This window comes from Leptodactylus fuscus, chromosome 8 (assembly GCF_031893055.1).
Source record: "Leptodactylus fuscus isolate aLepFus1 chromosome 8, aLepFus1.hap2, whole genome shotgun sequence".
Taxonomy (NCBI): Eukaryota; Metazoa; Chordata; class Amphibia; order Anura; family Leptodactylidae; genus Leptodactylus; species Leptodactylus fuscus.
Window position 1 is genome coordinate 96,033,478 of NC_134272.1, and position 20,105 is coordinate 96,053,582.

General features: G+C 46.4%; 1 protein-coding gene across 1 annotated transcript in view; it reads right to left on the bottom strand.

Annotated features, from left to right (window-relative positions):
* Positions 1-374: 374 nt before the first annotated feature.
* MYLK (myosin light chain kinase) overlaps positions 375-20,105 on the bottom strand; it is a 126,320-nt gene continuing 106,589 nt past the window's right edge. Inside the window, exons 26-32 of the mRNA XM_075284714.1 lie at positions 17,878-18,095; positions 16,404-16,527; positions 6,407-6,559; positions 5,870-5,993; positions 5,442-5,571; positions 1,036-1,164; positions 375-943 (exon numbers count right to left, since the gene is read on the bottom strand). Coding sequence (XP_075140815.1) covers positions 684-943; positions 1,036-1,164; positions 5,442-5,571; positions 5,870-5,993; positions 6,407-6,559; positions 16,404-16,527; positions 17,878-18,095 — 1,138 coding nt within the window. The 3' untranslated portion in view covers positions 375-683. The remainder of the gene's footprint in view (positions 944-1,035; positions 1,165-5,441; positions 5,572-5,869; positions 5,994-6,406; positions 6,560-16,403; positions 16,528-17,877; positions 18,096-20,105) is intronic.

Below are 20,105 nucleotides of genomic sequence, written 5' to 3' on the forward strand. Positions count from 1 at the left end.
ATGCTTTCAGTGTTATCAGCCCCCCAAGAAGGGAAAGGCACCAAAGGGACATGTGCTGTCTACAAGGGGGCAACCAGATACATCCAAATACTTCTCTGCAACACAGTTACGCACCACAACGTATCTGAGCCACGTGCGATACACTGTATCCAATCAACTCTCACCCCACTCACACTGCCTATACTATATCCATTCATACTGTGAATGTCCCCCACCATGTATGATACATTGTATCCCCCCATTCATTCTATAATGTGTCCCTCCATACATTGTGTGTCCCCCATTCATTCTATAATGTGTCCCCCCCCCCCATACATTGTATCCCCCCATTCATTCTATAAGGTGTCCCCCTCCCCTCATACATTGTATCCCTCCATTTGCACTGTGTCTTGTATCTTCTTACTTTACAATGTATCACTTTGTATCTGCTCCATTCACACCATAAGCATCTCCCCCCCCCCCAGATTACATGCACCCTCCACATGGCTGATGGGAGTGTTTATTCTGCATGAGTGGTGGTGAGAATCCCCCGGTGCGGGGCGGTACAGGCGCAGGACGTGGTCTCAGACAGTGGGGTGGAATATGACTTCCAGCTTCTTTGGGTCGAGTGTCTTTCTGGGATTCAGGTGGGAAAGTTCCCTTGTAGTTTGTGCTTAGAAATTTGTCCCATATGTTATAATGCTTCACTCCTCTTCCTCCTCTTCTTCCTCTTCTTCCTCCTCTTCCTCCTCCTCGGCCATCACCTCCACCAGGAGCTCGGCAGTGCAGCTCGCCTCCCCCTGGCTGTTGATGGCTTTGCAGGTGTACTTGGCATCGTCATCACCGCAGACTTCGGAGATGGTCAGGGAGCAGTTACCGTCCTCGTCGTACTCGATCTGGAAGTGACGCGACTCCTTGATGGGCTGCTCGTCCTTGTACCAGATCACTTCTGGATCAGGATGACCTGGAGTATGGAGAGAAGGAGGAGAGGGGTTACCAAGGGGCGGCACATACAGCGTGGACACCACAGCCCCAAACCCACAGCCCAAAAATCACCTTCAATTCTGCAGTCAAATCTGGCCGCGCTGCCTTCTACAACCTCAATGTCCATCATGGTCTTGGTGAAAGCCGGTTTAGATGGAGGTCGCTCCTCAGACACAGACTCCAGGAAAGCTTGGTTATCCTCTGCAAGAAACATCAGAGTTAGGCAGCGTTCACACTGCCGCTGCTGTCTGCACCGGGGTATCCGCTGTAAAAACCGGGGAAACCGGACAGCAGACGGCGTGCGAGTGGCTAGCTTTAAAACTCACTCATTTGAATGGCTTTTAAAAGGCGACTGCGCCTGAGATTTTCACCCTCTCTGTCTGGAAACTGATTTTTTTTCAGCGGATACAAAGTCCTACATGTAGAATACCACCGTACTGAGGCTACACCGAGAAACTACAGCGTTACTGAGGCTACACCGAGAAACGTCAGCCTTACTGAGGCTACACCGAGAAACTACAGCGTTACTGAGGCTACACCGAGAAACTACAGCGTTACTGAGGCTACACCGAAAAACGTCAGCCTTACTGAGGCTACACCGAGAAACGTCAGCCTTACTGAGGCTACACCGAGAAACTACAGCGTTACTGAGGCTACACCGAGAAACTACAGCGTTACTGAGGCTACACCGAAAAACGTCAGCCTTACTGAGGCTACACCGAGAAACGTCAGCCTTACTGAGGCTACACCGAGAAACTACAGCGTTACTGAGGCTACACCGAGAAACTACAGCGTTACTGAGGCTACACCGAGAAACGTCAGCCTTACCGAGGCTACACCGAGAAACTACAGCATTACTGAGGTTACACCGAGAAACGTCAGCCTTACTGAGGCTACACCGAGAAACGTCAGCCTTACTGAGGCTACACCGAGAAACTACAGCGTTACTGAGGCTACACCGAGAAACTACAGCGTTACCGAGGCTACACCGAGAAACTACAGCGTTACCGAGGTTACACCGAGAAACGTCAGCCTTACCGAGGCTACACCGAGAAACATCAGCCTTACCGAGGCTACACCGAGAAACGTCAGCGTTACTGAGGCTACACCGAGAAACGTCAGCGTTACTGAGGCTACACCGAGAAACGTCAGCGTTACTGAGGATACACCGAGAAACGTCAGCGTTACTGAGGCTACACCGAGAAACTACAGCGTTACTGAGGTTACAACGAGAAACGTCAGCGTTACTGAGGCTACACCGAGAAACGTCAGCCTTACTGAGGCTACACCGAGAAACGTCAGAGTTACTGAGGCTACACCGAGAAACTACAGCGTTACTGAGGTTACACCGAGAAACGTCAGCCTTACTGAGGCTACACTGAGAAACGTCAGCGTTACTGAGGCTACACCGAGAAACGTCAGCGTTACTGAGGCTACACTGAGAAACGTCAGCCTTACTGAGGCTACACCGAGAAACGTCAGCGTTACCGAGGCTACACCGAGAAACGTCAGCGTTACTGAGGCTACACCGAGAAACGTCAGTGTTACCGAGGCTACACCGAGAAACGTCAGCGTTACTGAGGCTACACCGCCAGATCGCCCCCAAAAGATGGCTTAAAATAAATGACAAATCCTACAAAATGTGGAAGACACAAAGTAGAACATTTACACCACTGAGGGTCTGTTACAATGTATCAGGGAAGGAATCTGCTGCTAAAACCTACCTAAAGCTATTAATATATATTAATACAAAAGATGAATGCTACATCAGACTCAATTGTAGATCCGATATGGTTGCATCGGACAAAACCCTGACTGCAAAGGGTCAACAATGTTCAAACATTCTCAAAAAAAGTCTGTCCAGCAACCATTGAATAAAATATAACTTTTACTTTATCAAAAAATAAAAAGGAAACATCTTACATGCTCCAGGAACAAGACAGAAGAAAAAATATCGGCTTACGCGTTTCGGGACATGTTGTTGCGTCCCTTAGTCATAGCACACTGGAGCATGTAAGATGTTTCCTTTTTATTTTTTGATAAAGTAAAAGTTATATTTTATTCAGTGGTTGCTGAACATACTTTTTTTTGAGAATGTATTAATATATATTACTAAGGAGATCGGAGTCCTGTTTATTAACCCCTTCCTGCCTCAGGCATTTCTCGGTTTTGACTCCAGTCCTCCAAACCCCATAACTTTGTTATTTTTCTGTTCTCAGAGCCATACGAGGGGTTAATGTTTATGTGCCGGGAAGATGGGAAATAATTCAGAATGGCGGGAATTGGAGAAAAACTGTGCGCGCGACTTTCTTACGGGCTCCGTTTTTATGGCATTCTCTCTGCAGCCAAAATGTCATGTCACCTATAGACTATATGTCCCCTGTATTCTATATAACACCTGTATGCTATATGTCCCCTGTATGCTATAAGTCTCCTGTATTCTGTCACCTATATTCTATACATCTCCTGCATTCTATATGTCACCTATATTCTATACGTCCCCTGTATTCTGTCACCTATATTCTATACGTCTCCTGTAACCTATATTCTATACGTTACCTGTATTCTATGTCACCTATATTCTATGTCCCCTGTATTCTGTCACCTATATTCTATACGTCTCCTGTAACCTATATTCTATACGTTACCTGTATTCTGTCACCTATATTCTATACGTTACCTGTATTCTATGTCACCTATATTCTATATACGTCCCCTGTATTCTGTCACCTATACTCTATATACGTCTCCTGTATTCTGTCACCTATATTCTATACGTCCCCTGTATTCTGTCACCTATATTTTATGTCTCCTGTATTCTGTCACCTATATTCTATACATCTCCTGTATTCTGTCACCTATATTCTACACGTCTCCTGTATTCTGTCACCTATATTCTATACATCTCCTGTATTCTGTCGCCTATATTCTGTCACCTATATTCTATACATCTCCTGCATTCTATATGTCACCTATATTCTATACGTCTCCTGTATTCTATGTCACCTATATTCTATACGTCCCCTGTATTCTGTCACCTATATTCTATGTCTCCTGTATTCTGTCACCTATATTCTATATGTCCCCTGTATTCTGTCACCTATATTCTATACGTCTCCTGTAACCTATATTCTATACGTTACCTGTATTCTATGTCACCTATATTCTATACGTTACCTGTATTCTGTCACCTATATTCTATATACGTCCCCTATATTCTGTCACCTATATTCTATATACGTCCCCTGTATTCTGTCACCTATATTCTATATGTCCCCTGTATTCTGTCACCTATATTCTGTGTGTCACCTATATTCTATACGTCTCCTGTATTCTATATGTCACCTATATTCTATACGTCTCCTGTATTCTATATGTCTCCTGTATTCTATATGTCACCTATATTCTATACATCTCCTGTATTCTATGTCACCTATATTCTATATGTCCCCTGTATTCTGTCACCTATATTCTATACGTCTCCTGTAACCTATATTCTATACGTTACCTGTATTCTATGTCACCTATATTCTATACGTTACCTGTATTCTGTCACCTATATTCTATATACGTCCCCTATATTCTGTCACCTATATTCTATATACGTCCCCTGTATTCTGTCACCTATATTCTATATGTCCCCTGTATTCTGTCACCTATATTCTGTGTGTCACCTATATTCTATACGTCTCCTGTATTCTATATGTCACCTATATTCTATACGTCTCCTGTATTCTATATGTCTCCTGTATTCTATATGTCACCTATATTCTATACATCTCCTGTATTCTATGTCACCTATATTCTATATGTCCCCTGTATTCTGTCACCTATATTCTATACGTCTCCTGTAACCTATATTCTATACGTTACCTGTATTCTATGTCACCTATATTCTATACGTTACCTGTATTCTGTCACCTATATTCTATATACGTCCCCTGTATTCTGTCACCTATATTCTATATACGTCCCCTGTATTCTGTCACCTATATTCTATATGTCCCCTGTATTCTGTCACCTATATTCTGTGTGTCACCTATATTCTATACGTCTCCTGTATTCTATGTCACCTATATTCTATGTCTCCTGTATTCTATACGTCTCCTGTATTCTATATGTCACCTATATTCTATACATCTCCTGTATTCTATGTCACCTATATTCTGTGTGTCACCTATATTCTATACATCTCCTGTATTCTATATGTCACCTATATTCTATACATCTCCTGTATTCTATATGTCACCTATATTCTTTATGTTCCCTGTAGTGTTTTGTGACTCCGGGAGATTTAACGTTTTTGCCATCCTAAGGGTTAATGGGTAAAACCTGGAAACCCCTTTAACATTCTAATGGACTTTATATTTAAAGAACATCCAACTGTACAAGGTAAAGACCGGAGACATCAGACAGATCGGCCTTTCAGGGTGTATGGAAAGCTGGATGACACTCCAGGGTATCCCCAGGGTCCTCACCTTCAGTGGTCTCTGCTTCGGTGGACAGGGGGCTGCTTGGGGAACTTCCAGACGACTTTCTGCCGGTAAGCCCAGAGATCATAGCCATGGATGACAGGCGTCCGATCGCTCGCACCGCGTGACCCGTTTTCTGAAACAAAGAGACTTTATGATTTCCTCGGTCACCTCTGACCGTTCTCCTCAAATACCCCCAATATATATAGTGGGACCCCAAGAAAGAAGATCTGTTACAGCCAACACCATCCCCAGTAATGGAGGAGGGGTCCACGTGGTGCGACCTCCATGAGCGTCAGACCAAACCTAATACATATTACAGGCGATGCCGCAGGAGCGGGGTGAGCCAGGGTGCAGCCTATGGATCTGGTCACATGTGTGCAGATAGTGTCATGTGACCATCAGGGGGCGCCGCGCTCTGGCTGCCATCTTACCTGCCACTTCCGCCGCGCCATGTATTTCTTCATCCTCTCCTTGGACAGTTTCTTGGCCTCCATGGTGCTGGTGTCTTGTTGCAGCCAGGTGTGCTGCAGGCACTGAGTACAATTCAAGCGATTCCTGCCGCCAAGGAACAGGAGAGAAAAGCGTGAGATCAGCGGCGCCAACGAAGACTGGAACTAAACCCTTGTATGTGAAGAGACCAGGACAGCGACTACTCAGTGTTACCTGCTATATTATATCATGCTCTAGTCACATCCAAAGCTGCAGAGCCGTCTATGACTTACCTACAGAGTTATAGGACTATGACATCTGCAATCTGATAACACTGCTCTGCAGCTCTGGATGTGACTGGAGTAAAACCAACAATAAACAAAATGCCTCCGCTCTGAGTAATAGAACAATTCCAATGAGATGCAGACGGAGAGAGAAAGCTGCATCTAATGTCGCTGGTTACAATGTCACATACAAAGATGCAACGCTTCCTGCTCTAGTCACAACCAAACCCCCCCGTGCAGTGCAGGAGCTCTTACTTCATGTCCTTCTTCAGGAGGCTGCTGATAAAGTTCTTGGCCTCTTCCGAAATTTCATCAAAAGCTTCATCATCGAAATCCCAAGTCGCCGAGGTCACGTTGGCCAAAGTCTCGTTATCGTTATCGCCCATGAATGGAGACAGACCGCTCACCCTGCAAGAGAGGAACGGAGGGGCGAGGACACGGAGACCGTCACTGACCGGTAACATATAGAGCCCTATATAGAATCAGTATAGGATATATATTACATGATATATAAGGGAGGGGCGAGGACACGGAGACAGTCACTGACCGGTAACATATAGAGCCCTATATAGAATCAGTATAGGATGTATATTACATGATATATAAGGGAGGGGCGAGGACACGGAGACAGTCACTGACCGGTAACATATAGAGCCCTATATAGAATCAGTGCAGGATGTATATTACATGATATATAAGGGAGGGGCGAGGACACAGAGACAGTCACTGACCGGTAACATATAGAGCCCTATATAGAATCAGTGCAGGATGTATATTACATGATATATAAGGGAGGGGCGAGGACACAGAGACAGTCACTGACCGGTAACATATAGAACCCTATATAGAATCAGTGCAGGATGTATATTACATGATATATAAGGGAGGGGCGAGGACACAGAGACAGTCACTGACCGGTAACATATAGAGCCCTATATAGAATCAGTACAGGATGTATATTACATGATATATAAGGGAGGGGCGAGGACACGGAGACCGTCACTGACCGGTAACATATAGAGCCCTATATAGAATCAGTACAGGGTGTATATTACATGATATATAAGGGAGGGGCGAGGACACGGAGACAGTCACTGACCGGTAACATATAGAGCCCTATATAGAATCAGTGCAGGATGTATATTACATGATATATAAGGGAGGGGCGAGGACACGGAGACTGTCACTGACCGATAACATATAGAGCCCTATATAGAATCAGTATAGGATGTATATTACATGATATATAAGGGAGGGGCGAGGACACGGAGACTGTCACTGACCGATAACATATAGAGCCCTATATAGAATCAGTATAGGGTGTATATTACATGATATATCGGGAGGGGCGAGGACACGGAGACCGTCACTGACCGGTAACATATAGAGCCCTATATAGAATCAGTATAGGATGTATATTACATGATATATAAGGGAGGGGCGAGGACACGGAGACAGTCACTGACCGGTAACATATAGAGCCCTATATAGAATCAGTACAGGATGTATATTACATGATATATAAGGGAGGGGCGAGGACACGGAGACTGTCACTGACCGGTAACATATAGAGCCCTATATAGAATCAGTACAGGGTGTATATTACATGATATATAAGGGAGGGGCGAGGACACGGAGACCGTCACTGACCGGTAACATATAGACTATTATATAGAATCAGTACAGGATGTATATTACATGATATATAAGGGAGGGGCGAGGACACGGAGACAGTCACTGACCGGTAACATATAGAGCCCTATATAGAATCAGTACAGGATGTATATTACATGATATATAAGGGAGGGGCGAGGACACGGAGACTGTCACTGACCGGTAACATATAGAGCCCTATATAGAATCAGTACAGGATGTATATTACATGATATATAAGGGAGGGGCGAGGACACGGAGACTGTCACTGACCGGTAACATATAGAGCCCTATATAGAATCAGTACAGGATGTATATTACATGATATATCAGGAGGGGCGAGGACACAGAGACAGTCACTGACCGGTAACATATAGAGCCCTATATAGAATCAGTACAGGATGTATATTACATGGTATATAAGGGAGGGGCGAGGACACAGAGACTGTCACTGACCGGTAACATATAGAGCCCTATATAGAATCAGTACAGGATGTATATTACATGATATATAAGGGAGGGGCGAGGACACGGAGACAGTCACTGACCGGTAACATATAGAGCCCTATATAGAATCAGTACAGGATGTATATTACATGATATATAAGGGAGGGGCGAGGACACGGAGACTGTCACTGACCGGTAACATATAGAGCCTTAGGGTGCATTCAGACTACGTAACGCCGGGCGTGTATGAGAGCCGTACACGCCGGCATTACGGCAGACTGCCGAACACTTCCCATTCACTTCAATGGGAGCGCTCGTAAACGCCGCTGTTACGAGCGCTCCCATTGAAGTGAATGGGAAGTGTTCGGCAGTCTGCCGTAATGCTGGCGTGTACGGCTCTCATACACGCCCGGCGTTACGTAGTCTGAATGCACCCTTATATAGAATCAGTACAGGGTGTATATTACATGATATATAAGGGAGGGGCGAGGACACAGAGACTGTCACTGACCGGTAACATATAGAACCCTATATAGAATCAGTACAGGATGTATATTACATGATATATAAGGGAGGGACGAGGACACAGAGACTGTCACTGACCGGTAACATATAGAGCCCTATATAGAATCAGTACAGGGTGTATATTACATGATATATAAGGGAGGGGCGAGGACACAGAGACAGTCACTGACCGGTAACATATAGAGCCCTATATAGAATCAGTACAGGATGTATATTACATGATATATAAGGGAGGGACGAGGACACAGAGACTGTCACTGACCGGTAACATATAGAGCCCTATATAGAATCAGTACAGGATGTATATTACATGATATATAAGGGAGGGGCGAGGACACGGAGACAGTCACTGACCGGTAACATATAGAGCCCTATATAGAATCAGTACAGGATGTATATTACATGATATATAAGGGAGGGGCGAGGACACGGAGACAGTCACTGACCGGTAACATATAGAGCCCTATATAGAATCAGTATAGGATGTATATTACATGATATATAAGGGAGGGGCGAGGACACGGAGACCATCACTGACCGGTAACATATAGAGCCCTATATAGAATCAGTATAGGATGTATATTACATGATATATAAGGGAGGGGCGAGGACACGGAGACAGTCACTGACCGGTAACATATAGAGCCCTATATAGAATCAGTACAGGATGTATATTACATGATATATAAGGGAGGGGCGAGGACACGGAGACTGTCACTGACCGGTAACATATAGAGCCCTATATAGAATCAGTACAGGATGTATATTACATGATATATAAGGGAGGGGCGAGGACACGGAGACTGTCACTGACCGGTAACATATAGAGCCCTATATAGAATCAGTACAGGATGTATATTACATGATATATCAGGAGGGGCGAGGACACAGAGACAGTCACTGACCGGTAACATATAGAGCCCTATATAGAATCAGTACAGGATGTATATTACATGGTATATAAGGGAGGGGCGAGGACACAGAGACTGTCACTGACCGGTAACATATAGAGCCCTATATAGAATCAGTACAGGATGTATATTACATGATATATAAGGGAGGGGCGAGGACACGGAGACTGTCACTGACCGGTAACATATAGAGCCCTATATAGAATCAGTACAGGATGTATATTACATGATATATAAGGGAGGGGCGAGGACACAGAGACTGTCACTGACCGGTAACATATAGAGCCCTATATAGAATCAGTACAGGATGTATATTACATGATATATAGGGGAGGGGTGAGGACACGGAGACCGTCACTGACCGGTAACATATAGAGCCCTATATAGAATCAGTACAGGATGTATATTACATGATATATAAGGGAGGGGCGAGGACACGGAGACAGTCACTGACCGGTAACATATAGACTATTATATAGAATCAGTACAGGATGTATATTACATGATATATAAGGGAGAGGCGAGGACACGGAGACAGTCACTGACCAGTAACATATAGAGCCCTATATAGAATCAGTACAGGATGTATATTACATGATATATAGGGGAGGGGTGAGGACACGGAGACCGTCACTGACCGGTAACATATAGAGCCCTATATAGAATCAGTACAGGATGTATATTACATGATATATAACGGAGGGGCGAGGACACGGAGACAGTCACTGACCAGTAACATATAGAGCCCTATATAGAATCAGTACAGGATGTATATTACATGATATATCAGGAGGGGCAAGGACACGGAGACAGTCACTGACCGGTAACATATAGAGCCCTATATAGAATCAGTGCAGGATGTATATTACATGATATATAGGGGAGGGGCGAGGACACGGAGACAGTCACTGACAGGTAACATATAGAGCCCTATATAGAATCAGTATAGGGTGTATATTACATGATATATAAGGGATAGGCGAGGACACGGAGACCGTCACTGACCGGTAACATATAGAGCCCTATATAGAATCAGTACAGGATGTATATTACATGATATATAAGGGAGAGGCGAGGACACGGAGACAGTCACTGACCGGTAACATATAGAGCCCTATATAGAATCAGTATAGGATGTATATTACATGATATATCGGGAGGGGCGAGGACACGGAGACAGTCACTGACCGATAACATATAGAGCCCTATATAGAATCAGTATAGGGTGTATATTACATGATATATAAGGGAGGGGCGAGGACACAGAGACAGTCACTGACCGGTAACATATAGAGCCCTATATAGAATCAGTATAGGATGTATATTACATGATATATCAGGAGGGGCGAGGACACGGAGACTGTCACTGACCGGTAACATATAGAGCCCTATATAGAATCAGTATAGGATGTATATTACATGATATATAAGGGAGGGGCGAGGACACAGAGACTGTCACTGACCGGTAACATATAGAGCCCTATATAGAATCAGTACAGGATGTATATTACATGATATATAAGGGAGGGGCGAGGACACGGAGACCGTCACTGACCGGTAACATATAGAGCCCTATATAGAATCAGTACAGGATGTATATTACATGATATATAAGGGAGGGGCGAGGACACGGAGACTGTCACTGACCGGTAACATATAGAGCCCTATATAGAATCAGTACAGGATGTATATTACATGATATATAAGGGAGGGGCGAGGACACAGAGACTGTCACTGACCGGTAACATATAGAGCCCTATATAGAATCAGTACAGGATGTATATTACATGATATATAGGGGAGGGGTGAGGACACGGAGACCGTCACTGACCGGTAACATATAGAGCCCTATATAGAATCAGTACAGGATGTATATTACATGATATATAAGGGAGGGGCGAGGACACGGAGACAGTCACTGACCGGTAACATATAGACTATTATATAGAATCAGTATAGGATGTATATTACATGATATATCGGGAGGGGCGAGGACACGGAGACCGTCACTGACCGGTAACATATAGAGCCCTATATAGAATCAGTACAGGGTGTATATTACATGATATATAAGGGAGGGGTGAGGACACGGAGACAGTCACTGACCGGTAACATATAGAGCCCTATATAGAATCAGTACAGGGTGTATATTACATGATATATAACGGAGGGGCGAGGACACGGAGACAGTCACTGACCAGTAACATATAGAGCCCTATATAGAATCAGTACAGGATGTATATTACATGATATATCAGGAGGGGCAAGGACACGGAGACAGTCACTGACCGGTAACATATAGAGCCCTATATAGAATCAGTGCAGGATGTATATTACATGATATATAAGGGAGAGGCGAGGACACGGAGACCGTCACTGACCGGTAACATATAGAGCCCTATATAGAATCAGTACAGGATGTATATTACATGATATATCAGGAGGGGCGAGGACACAGAGACAGTCACTGACCGGTAACATATAGAGCCCTATATAGAATCAGTACAGGATGTATATTACATGATATATAAGGGAGAGGCGAGGACACGGAGACAGTCACTGACCGGTAACATATAGAGCCCTATATAGAATCAGTACAGGATGTATATTACATGATATATAAGGGAGGGGCGAGGACACGGAGACAGTCACTGACCGGTAACATATAGAGCCCTATATAGAATCAGTACAGGATGTATATTACATGATATATAAGGGAGAGGCGAGGACACGGAGACAGTCACTGACCGGTAACATATAGAGCCCTATATAGAATCAGTATAGGATGTATATTACATGATATATCGGGAGGGGCGAGGACACGGAGACAGTCACTGACCGATAACATATAGAGCCCTATATAGAATCAGTATAGGGTGTATATTACATGATATATAAGGGAGGGGCGAGGACACAGAGACTGTCACTGACCGGTAACATATAGAGCCCTATATAGAATCAGTACAGGATGTATATTATATGATATATAAGGGAGGGGCGAGGACACGGAGACCGTCACTGACCGGTAACATATAGAGCCCTATATAGAATCAGTACAGGATGTATATTACATGATATATAAGGGAGGGGCGAGGACACGGAGACTGTCACTGACCGGTAACATATAGAGCCCTATATAGAATCAGTATAGGATGTATATTACATGATATATCGGGAGGGGCGAGGACACGGAGACAGTCACTGACCGGTAACATATAGAGCCCTATATAGAATCAGTACAGGATGTATATTACATGATATATAAGGGAGGGGCGAGGACACGGAGACAGTCACTGACCGGTAACATATAGACTATTATATAGAATCAGTATAGGATGTATATTACATGATATATCGGGAGGGGCGAGGACACGGAGACAGTCACTGACCGGTAACATATAGAGCCCTATATAGAATCAGTACAGGATGTATATTACATGATATATAAGGGAGGGGCGAGGACACGGAGACAGTCACTGACCAGTAACATATAGAGCCCTATATAGAATCAGTACAGGATGTATATTACATGATATATAAGGGAGAGGCGAGGACACGGAGACAGTCACTGACCGGTAACATATAGAGCCCTATATAGAATCAGTACAGGATGTATATTACATGATATATAGGGGAGGGACGAGGACACGGAGACCGTCACTGACCGGTAACATATAGAGCTCTATATAGAATCAGTACAGGATGTATATTACATGATATATAAGGGAGGGGCGAGGACACGGAGACCGTCACTGACCGGTAACATATAGAGCCCTATATAGAATCAGTACAGGATGTATATTACATGATATATAAGGGAGAGGCGAGGACACGGAGACTGTCACTGACCGGTAACATATAGAGCTCTATATAGAATCAGTACAGGATGTATATTACATGATATATAAGGGAGGGGCGAGGACACGGAGACAGTCACTGACCGGTAACATATAGACTATTATATAGAATCAGTACAGGATGTATATTACATGATATATAGGGGAGGGGCGAGGACACGGAGACAGTCACTGACCGGTAACATATAGACTATTATATAGAATCAGTACAGGATGTATATTACATGATATATAAGGGAGGGGTGAGGACACGGAGACTGTCACTGACCGGTAACATATAGAGCCCTATATAGAATCAGTATAGGATGTATATTACATGATATATAAGGGAGGGGCGAGGACACGGAGACAGTCACTGACCGGTAACATATAGAGCCCTATATAGAATCAGTACAGGATGTATATTACATGATATATAAGGGAGGGGCGAGGACACGGAGACCGTCACTGACCGGTAACATATAGAGCCCTATATAGAATCAGTACAGGATGTATATTACATGATATATAAGGGAGGGGCGAGGACACGGAGACCGTCACTGCATAGTATCATATGATATATATACTGATATATACTGATATAGAATCAGTATAGGATGTATATAACATATAGACTATTATATAGCATCAGTTTAGGACATATACTGAGGGCGCAGATCTAGTCACTGACAGGTCACCTACACACCCTTATTACACGCAGGGGGGCAGAGTGCCATAAACATTGATCCCGGCCCGGGCACTACAGGTAACTACTGCCAAGTGCAACATGAAAATGTGAAGAGACCAGCAGAGGGCGCCACCGGACCACACAACGCGACTCCCACACCAGCCGTCTACAATCGTAGAAAGTACCAACCTGCACAGAACAACCGGCCGGGACACAGCTGGAGATCATGTGACTGTCCGAGCCGAATAGAAGAGTCGCAAAATACGGAGGAGGAGGAAACTGAGGAGGGTGCGGAGAAGGTCTGACACCTGTTAGTACTTGCGGCTCTGTCATTCCATGTATGGGTCAGTGACGGCCACAGATGACACGCGGGTACCAATCCAATTGTCATCTGTGCCGTTACTGACCTGTCTACAGGAGGCCTTAGAAGTAACGCAAAAATTACAAATGGCACATCCCGGGGCAGTATAGCGGTGGTGGCACATCCCGGGGCAGTATAGTGGTGGTAGCACATCCCGGGGCAGTATAGCGGTGGTAGCACATCCCGGGGCAGTATAGTGGTGGTGGCACATCCCGGGGCAGTATAGTGGTGGTGGCACATCCCGGGGCAGTATAGCGGTGGTGGCACATTCTGGGGCAGTATAGCGGTGGTGGCATATCCCGGGGCAGTATAGTGGTGGTGGCACATCCCGGGGCAGTATAGCGGTGGTGGCACATCCCGGGGCAGTAAAGTGGTGGTGGCACATCCTGGGGCAGTATAACGGTGGTGGCACATCCCGGGGCAGTATAGTGGTGGTGGCACATCCTGGGGCAGTATAGTGGTGGTGGCACATCGTGGGGCAGTATAGTGGTGGTGGCACATCCTGGGGTAGTACAGTGGTGGTGGCACATCCTGGGGCTAGTATAGCAGTGGTGGCACATCCCGGGGCAGTATAGCAGTGGTGGCACATCCGGGGGCAGTATAGCGGTGGTGGCACATCCTGGGGCAGTATAGCGGTGGTGGCACATCCCGGGGCAGTATAGTGGTGGTGGCACATCCGGGGGCAGTATAGCGGTGGTGGCACATCCTGGGGCAGTATAGCGGTGGTGGCACATCCGGGGGCAGTATAGTGGTGGTGGCACATCCTGGGGCAGTATAGCAGTGGGGCAGTGGTGGCACATCCCAGGGTAGTACAGTGGTAGTGGCACATCGTGGGGCAGTATAGCAGTGGTGGCACATCCTGGGGCAGTATAGCAGTGGTGGCACATCCTGGAGCAGTAGAGCGGTGGTGGCACATCCCAGGGCAGTACAGGGGTGGTGGCACATGGTGGGGCAGTATAGCAGTGGTGGCACATCCCGGGGCAGTATAGCGGTGGTGGCACATGGTGGGGCAGTATAGCGGTGGTGGCATATCCCGGGGCAGTATAGCGGTGGTGGCACATCCGGGGGCAGTATAGCGGTGGTGGCACATCCTGGGGCAGTATAGTGGTGGTGGCACATCCCGGGGCAGTATAGCGGTGGTGGCACATCCCAGGATAGTACAGTGGTGGTGGCACATCCGGGGGCAGTATAGCGGTGGTGGCACATCCTGGGGCAGTATAGCGGTGGTGGCACATCCGGGGGCAGTATAGCGGTGGTGGCACATCCTGGGGCAGTATAGCAGTGGGGCAGTGGTGGCACATCCCAGGGTAGTACAGTGGTAGTGGCACATCGTGGGGCAGTATAGCAGTGGTGGCACATCCTGGGGCAGTATAGCAGTGGTGGCACATCCTGGAGCAGTAGAGCGGTGGTGGCACATCCCAGGGCAGTACAGGGTTGGTGGCACATGGTGGGGCAGTATAGCAGTGGTGGCACATGGTGGGGCAGTATAGCAGTGGTGGCACATCCCGGGGCAGTATAGCGGTGGTGGCACATGGTGGGGCAGTATAGCGGTGGTGGCATATCCCGGGGCAGTATAGCGGTGGTGGCACATCCGGGGCAGTATAGCGGTGGTGGCACATCCCGGGGCAGTATAGCGGTGGTGGCACATCCCAGGATAGTACAGTGGTGGTGGCACATCCGGGGGCAGTATAGCGGTGGTGGCACATCCCGGGGCAGTATAGTGGTGGTGGCACATCCTAGGGCAGGACCCCTGTCAGTGTGTGGGCAACTCTCTGCCTGGAGATGGCCACCATCAGATAACTCCTCCAATGCCAGACAAGGTCCTACTTACAGAATATAGCAGATGACTCCAATGCTCCACATGTCCGTGGCGTATCCTATTGGCTCATAATTGATCACTTCAGGGGCCACAAATTCGGGAGTCCCAAACAACACCTTGAGATTCGGGGTGTTCTCTGCAATATAATAGGCACAGATAAGTATATGAAGGTGGCGACAGATCCAGACATGGAGGTGACCCCGGGCGATGCTCTCAGGACCCTGCGCTGCCGCTTCTCTCTGGCTAGTCTGTATTTGTATTGTGTCTGTTGCTCCCTGTTATCAACCACCTGTTCCTCAGCGGTCCCAGTGACAGGAGGTGTTGTACCACACCATGGTGCTGCACGGCCATAGGGGGGTCTTTTTGGATAAATGGCATTTTCAGAACTACAATCCTCATCCTCCTCAGGGTGCGCCTGGGACTTGTAGTTCCCCTTCTAAACTTTTCTGATACTGATTTATGTAACATAAGACCCTATGGCAGATGGGGCGGTGAGGACGAGGACGGGGACCCCAACCCTGGACCGGGTGCCCCATAAAAGGAAATAAGAAGCTGTAGTGTCCAATATAAACCACGATTTGCCTGTCTCAGGTCATGTGACCCTGGACGCGGCGGTCTGTCCATGTAGGACACAGAAACCATTAATGCCCCCTCCCCTAGGCCAGCAGATCCCCCTCCATCCTGCAGCCACGTGGGACACGATTCGCCCACTAAGCCGCTGTTCTTCTCCTTTGGTGGAAACTAAGACGTCCGAAGAGTTAAAAGAGAAGAACTCCGCTCCGCCAGTTTATCTGAAATGAAGTTTACATGAGACATTAAACAGACCAAAAAAGGGCAGGAATCAAATCCCATCACTTAGCGAGGAATTCCCAACCATAATAAGAGCCCTAATGAGCTTCAGAGCAGTCAGCGCGGCGAGGGCAGTCAGCACGGCCAGGGCAGTCAGCACGGCCAGGGCAGTCAGCACGGCGAGGGCAGTCAGTGGGGGAGGACAGTCAGCACGGCGAGGGCAGTCAGTGGGGGAGGACAGTCAGCACGGCGAGGGTAGCGAGGGCAGTCAGCACGGCGAGGGCAGTCAGCACGGCCAGGGCAGTCAGCACGGCGAGGGCAGTCAGTGGGGGAGGACAGTCAGCACGGCGAGGGCAGTCAGTGGGGGAGGACAGTCAGCACGGCGAGGGTAGCGAGGGCAGTCAGCACGGCGAGGGCAGTCAGCGCGGCCAGGGCAGTCAGCGCGGCGAGGACAGTCAGCAGGACGAGGGCAGTAAGCAGGATGAGGGCAGTCAGCGCGGCGAGGACACTCAGCACAGCAGGAGGATTGCACCAGTGATTACATGGAAAGGGTTGAGGGCAGCTTTATGGATCTGGGCCCTAATAGAAATACCAGGGTGGAGTCCGTACCCTGAGCTGAACTCTCTCTGGGCTCAATCAGACCACTAAATGCTCCAGAGCCAGTAACAGGTTCTTGGGGAAAGTCTAAACCTCTCACCTAATCTCCTGGCCAAGCCGAAGTCTATGAGTTTGATCTTGGTCCCCGTCTTGTTGACACACATGATGTTCTCGGGTTTGAGGTCCAGGTGGACAATGCCCTGCTTGTGAATGAACTCCACTCCCTCCGCAATCTGCTTCATGTACTTGATGACTTCTCTCTCTGTCAATTCAAAATCTTCATCGATGATCCTCTCGAACAGCTCCCCCCCTGACACCCTGCCGCAGGAAGCACAGAGCAGGTCAGAGACTCAGACATGTCTATCATACATGTACGGTACATACACACATACATGTACAGTACTCAGAGACTATCTTACATGCATCAATTCAGCCTCCGGTTTAGCCAATCCGGCCGATTTCCATCATCAGCCCCGCGAAACTGGGCACAGACAGGCAGAAGATGCTCACGGGCGGTCACTACCCCAAGTGAAGGGGTTTGAAAGGTGACCAATGGGTTTCTGTTCCCTGTCCGGTTTTGCAGGGCAGAAGATGGAAACCGGCCGGATTGGCTAAACCGGAGACCGGACGCAGGTGTGAACCCGCCCTCATTATATATATATATATATATATATATATATATATATATATATATATATATACATATAATACATACATACACCTAGCACACATCTCCATCATACATACACCTAGCACACACCTCTATCATACATACACCTAGCACATACTTCTATCATACATACATACACCTAGCACACACCTCTATCATACATACACCTAGCACACACCTCTATCATACATACATACACCTAGCACACACCTCTATCATACATACACCTAGCACACACCTCTATCATACATACATACACCTAGCACACACCTCCATCATACATACACCTAGCACACACCTCTATCATACATACACCTAGCACACACCTCCATCATACATACACCAAGCACACACCTCTATCATACATACATACATACACCTAGCACACACCTCTATCATACATACACCTAGCACACACCTCTATCATACATACATACACCTAGCACACACTTCTATCTATCATACATACACCTAGCACACACCTCTATCATACATACACCTAGCACACATCTCTATCATACATACATACACCTAGCACACACCTCCATCATACATACATACACCTAGCACACACCTCCATCATACATACACCTAGCACACATCTCTATCATACATACATACACCTAGCACACACCTCCATCATACATACATACACCTAGAACACACCTCTATCATACATACACCTAGCACATACTTCTATCATACATACATACATACATACACCTAGCACACACCTCTATCATACATACACCTAGCACACACCTCTATCATACACATACATACATACATACACTTCTATCATACATACATACACCTAGCACACACCTCCATCATACATACATACACCTAGCACACACCTCTATCATACATACACCTAGCACACACCTCTATCATACATACATACACCTAGCACACACCTCTATCATACATACATACACCTAGCACACACCTCTATCATACATACATACACCTAGCACACACCTCTATCATACATGCACCTAGCACACACCTCTATCATACACATACATACATACACTTCTATCATACATACATACACCTAGCACACACCTCCATCATACATACATACACCTAGCACACACCTCTATCATACATACACCTAGCACACACCTCTATCATACATACATACACCTAGCACACACCTCTATCATACATACATACACCTAGCACACACCTCTATCATACATACACCTAGCACACACCTCTATCATACATACATACACCTAGCACACACCTCTATCATACATACACCTAGAACACACCTCCATCATACATACATACACCTAGCACACACCTCTATCATACACACACCTAGCACACACCTCCATCATACATACATACACCTAGCACACACCTCCATCATACATACATACACCTAGCACACACCTCCATCATACATACACCTAGCACACACCTCTATCATACATACACTTAGCACATACTTCTATCATACATACATACACCTAGCACACACCTCCATCATACATACATACACCTAGCACACACCTCCATCATACATACATAAACCTAGCACACACCTCTATCATACATACACCTAGCACACACCTCTATCATACATACACCTAGCACACACCTCTATCATACATACATACACCTAGCACACACCTCTATCATACATA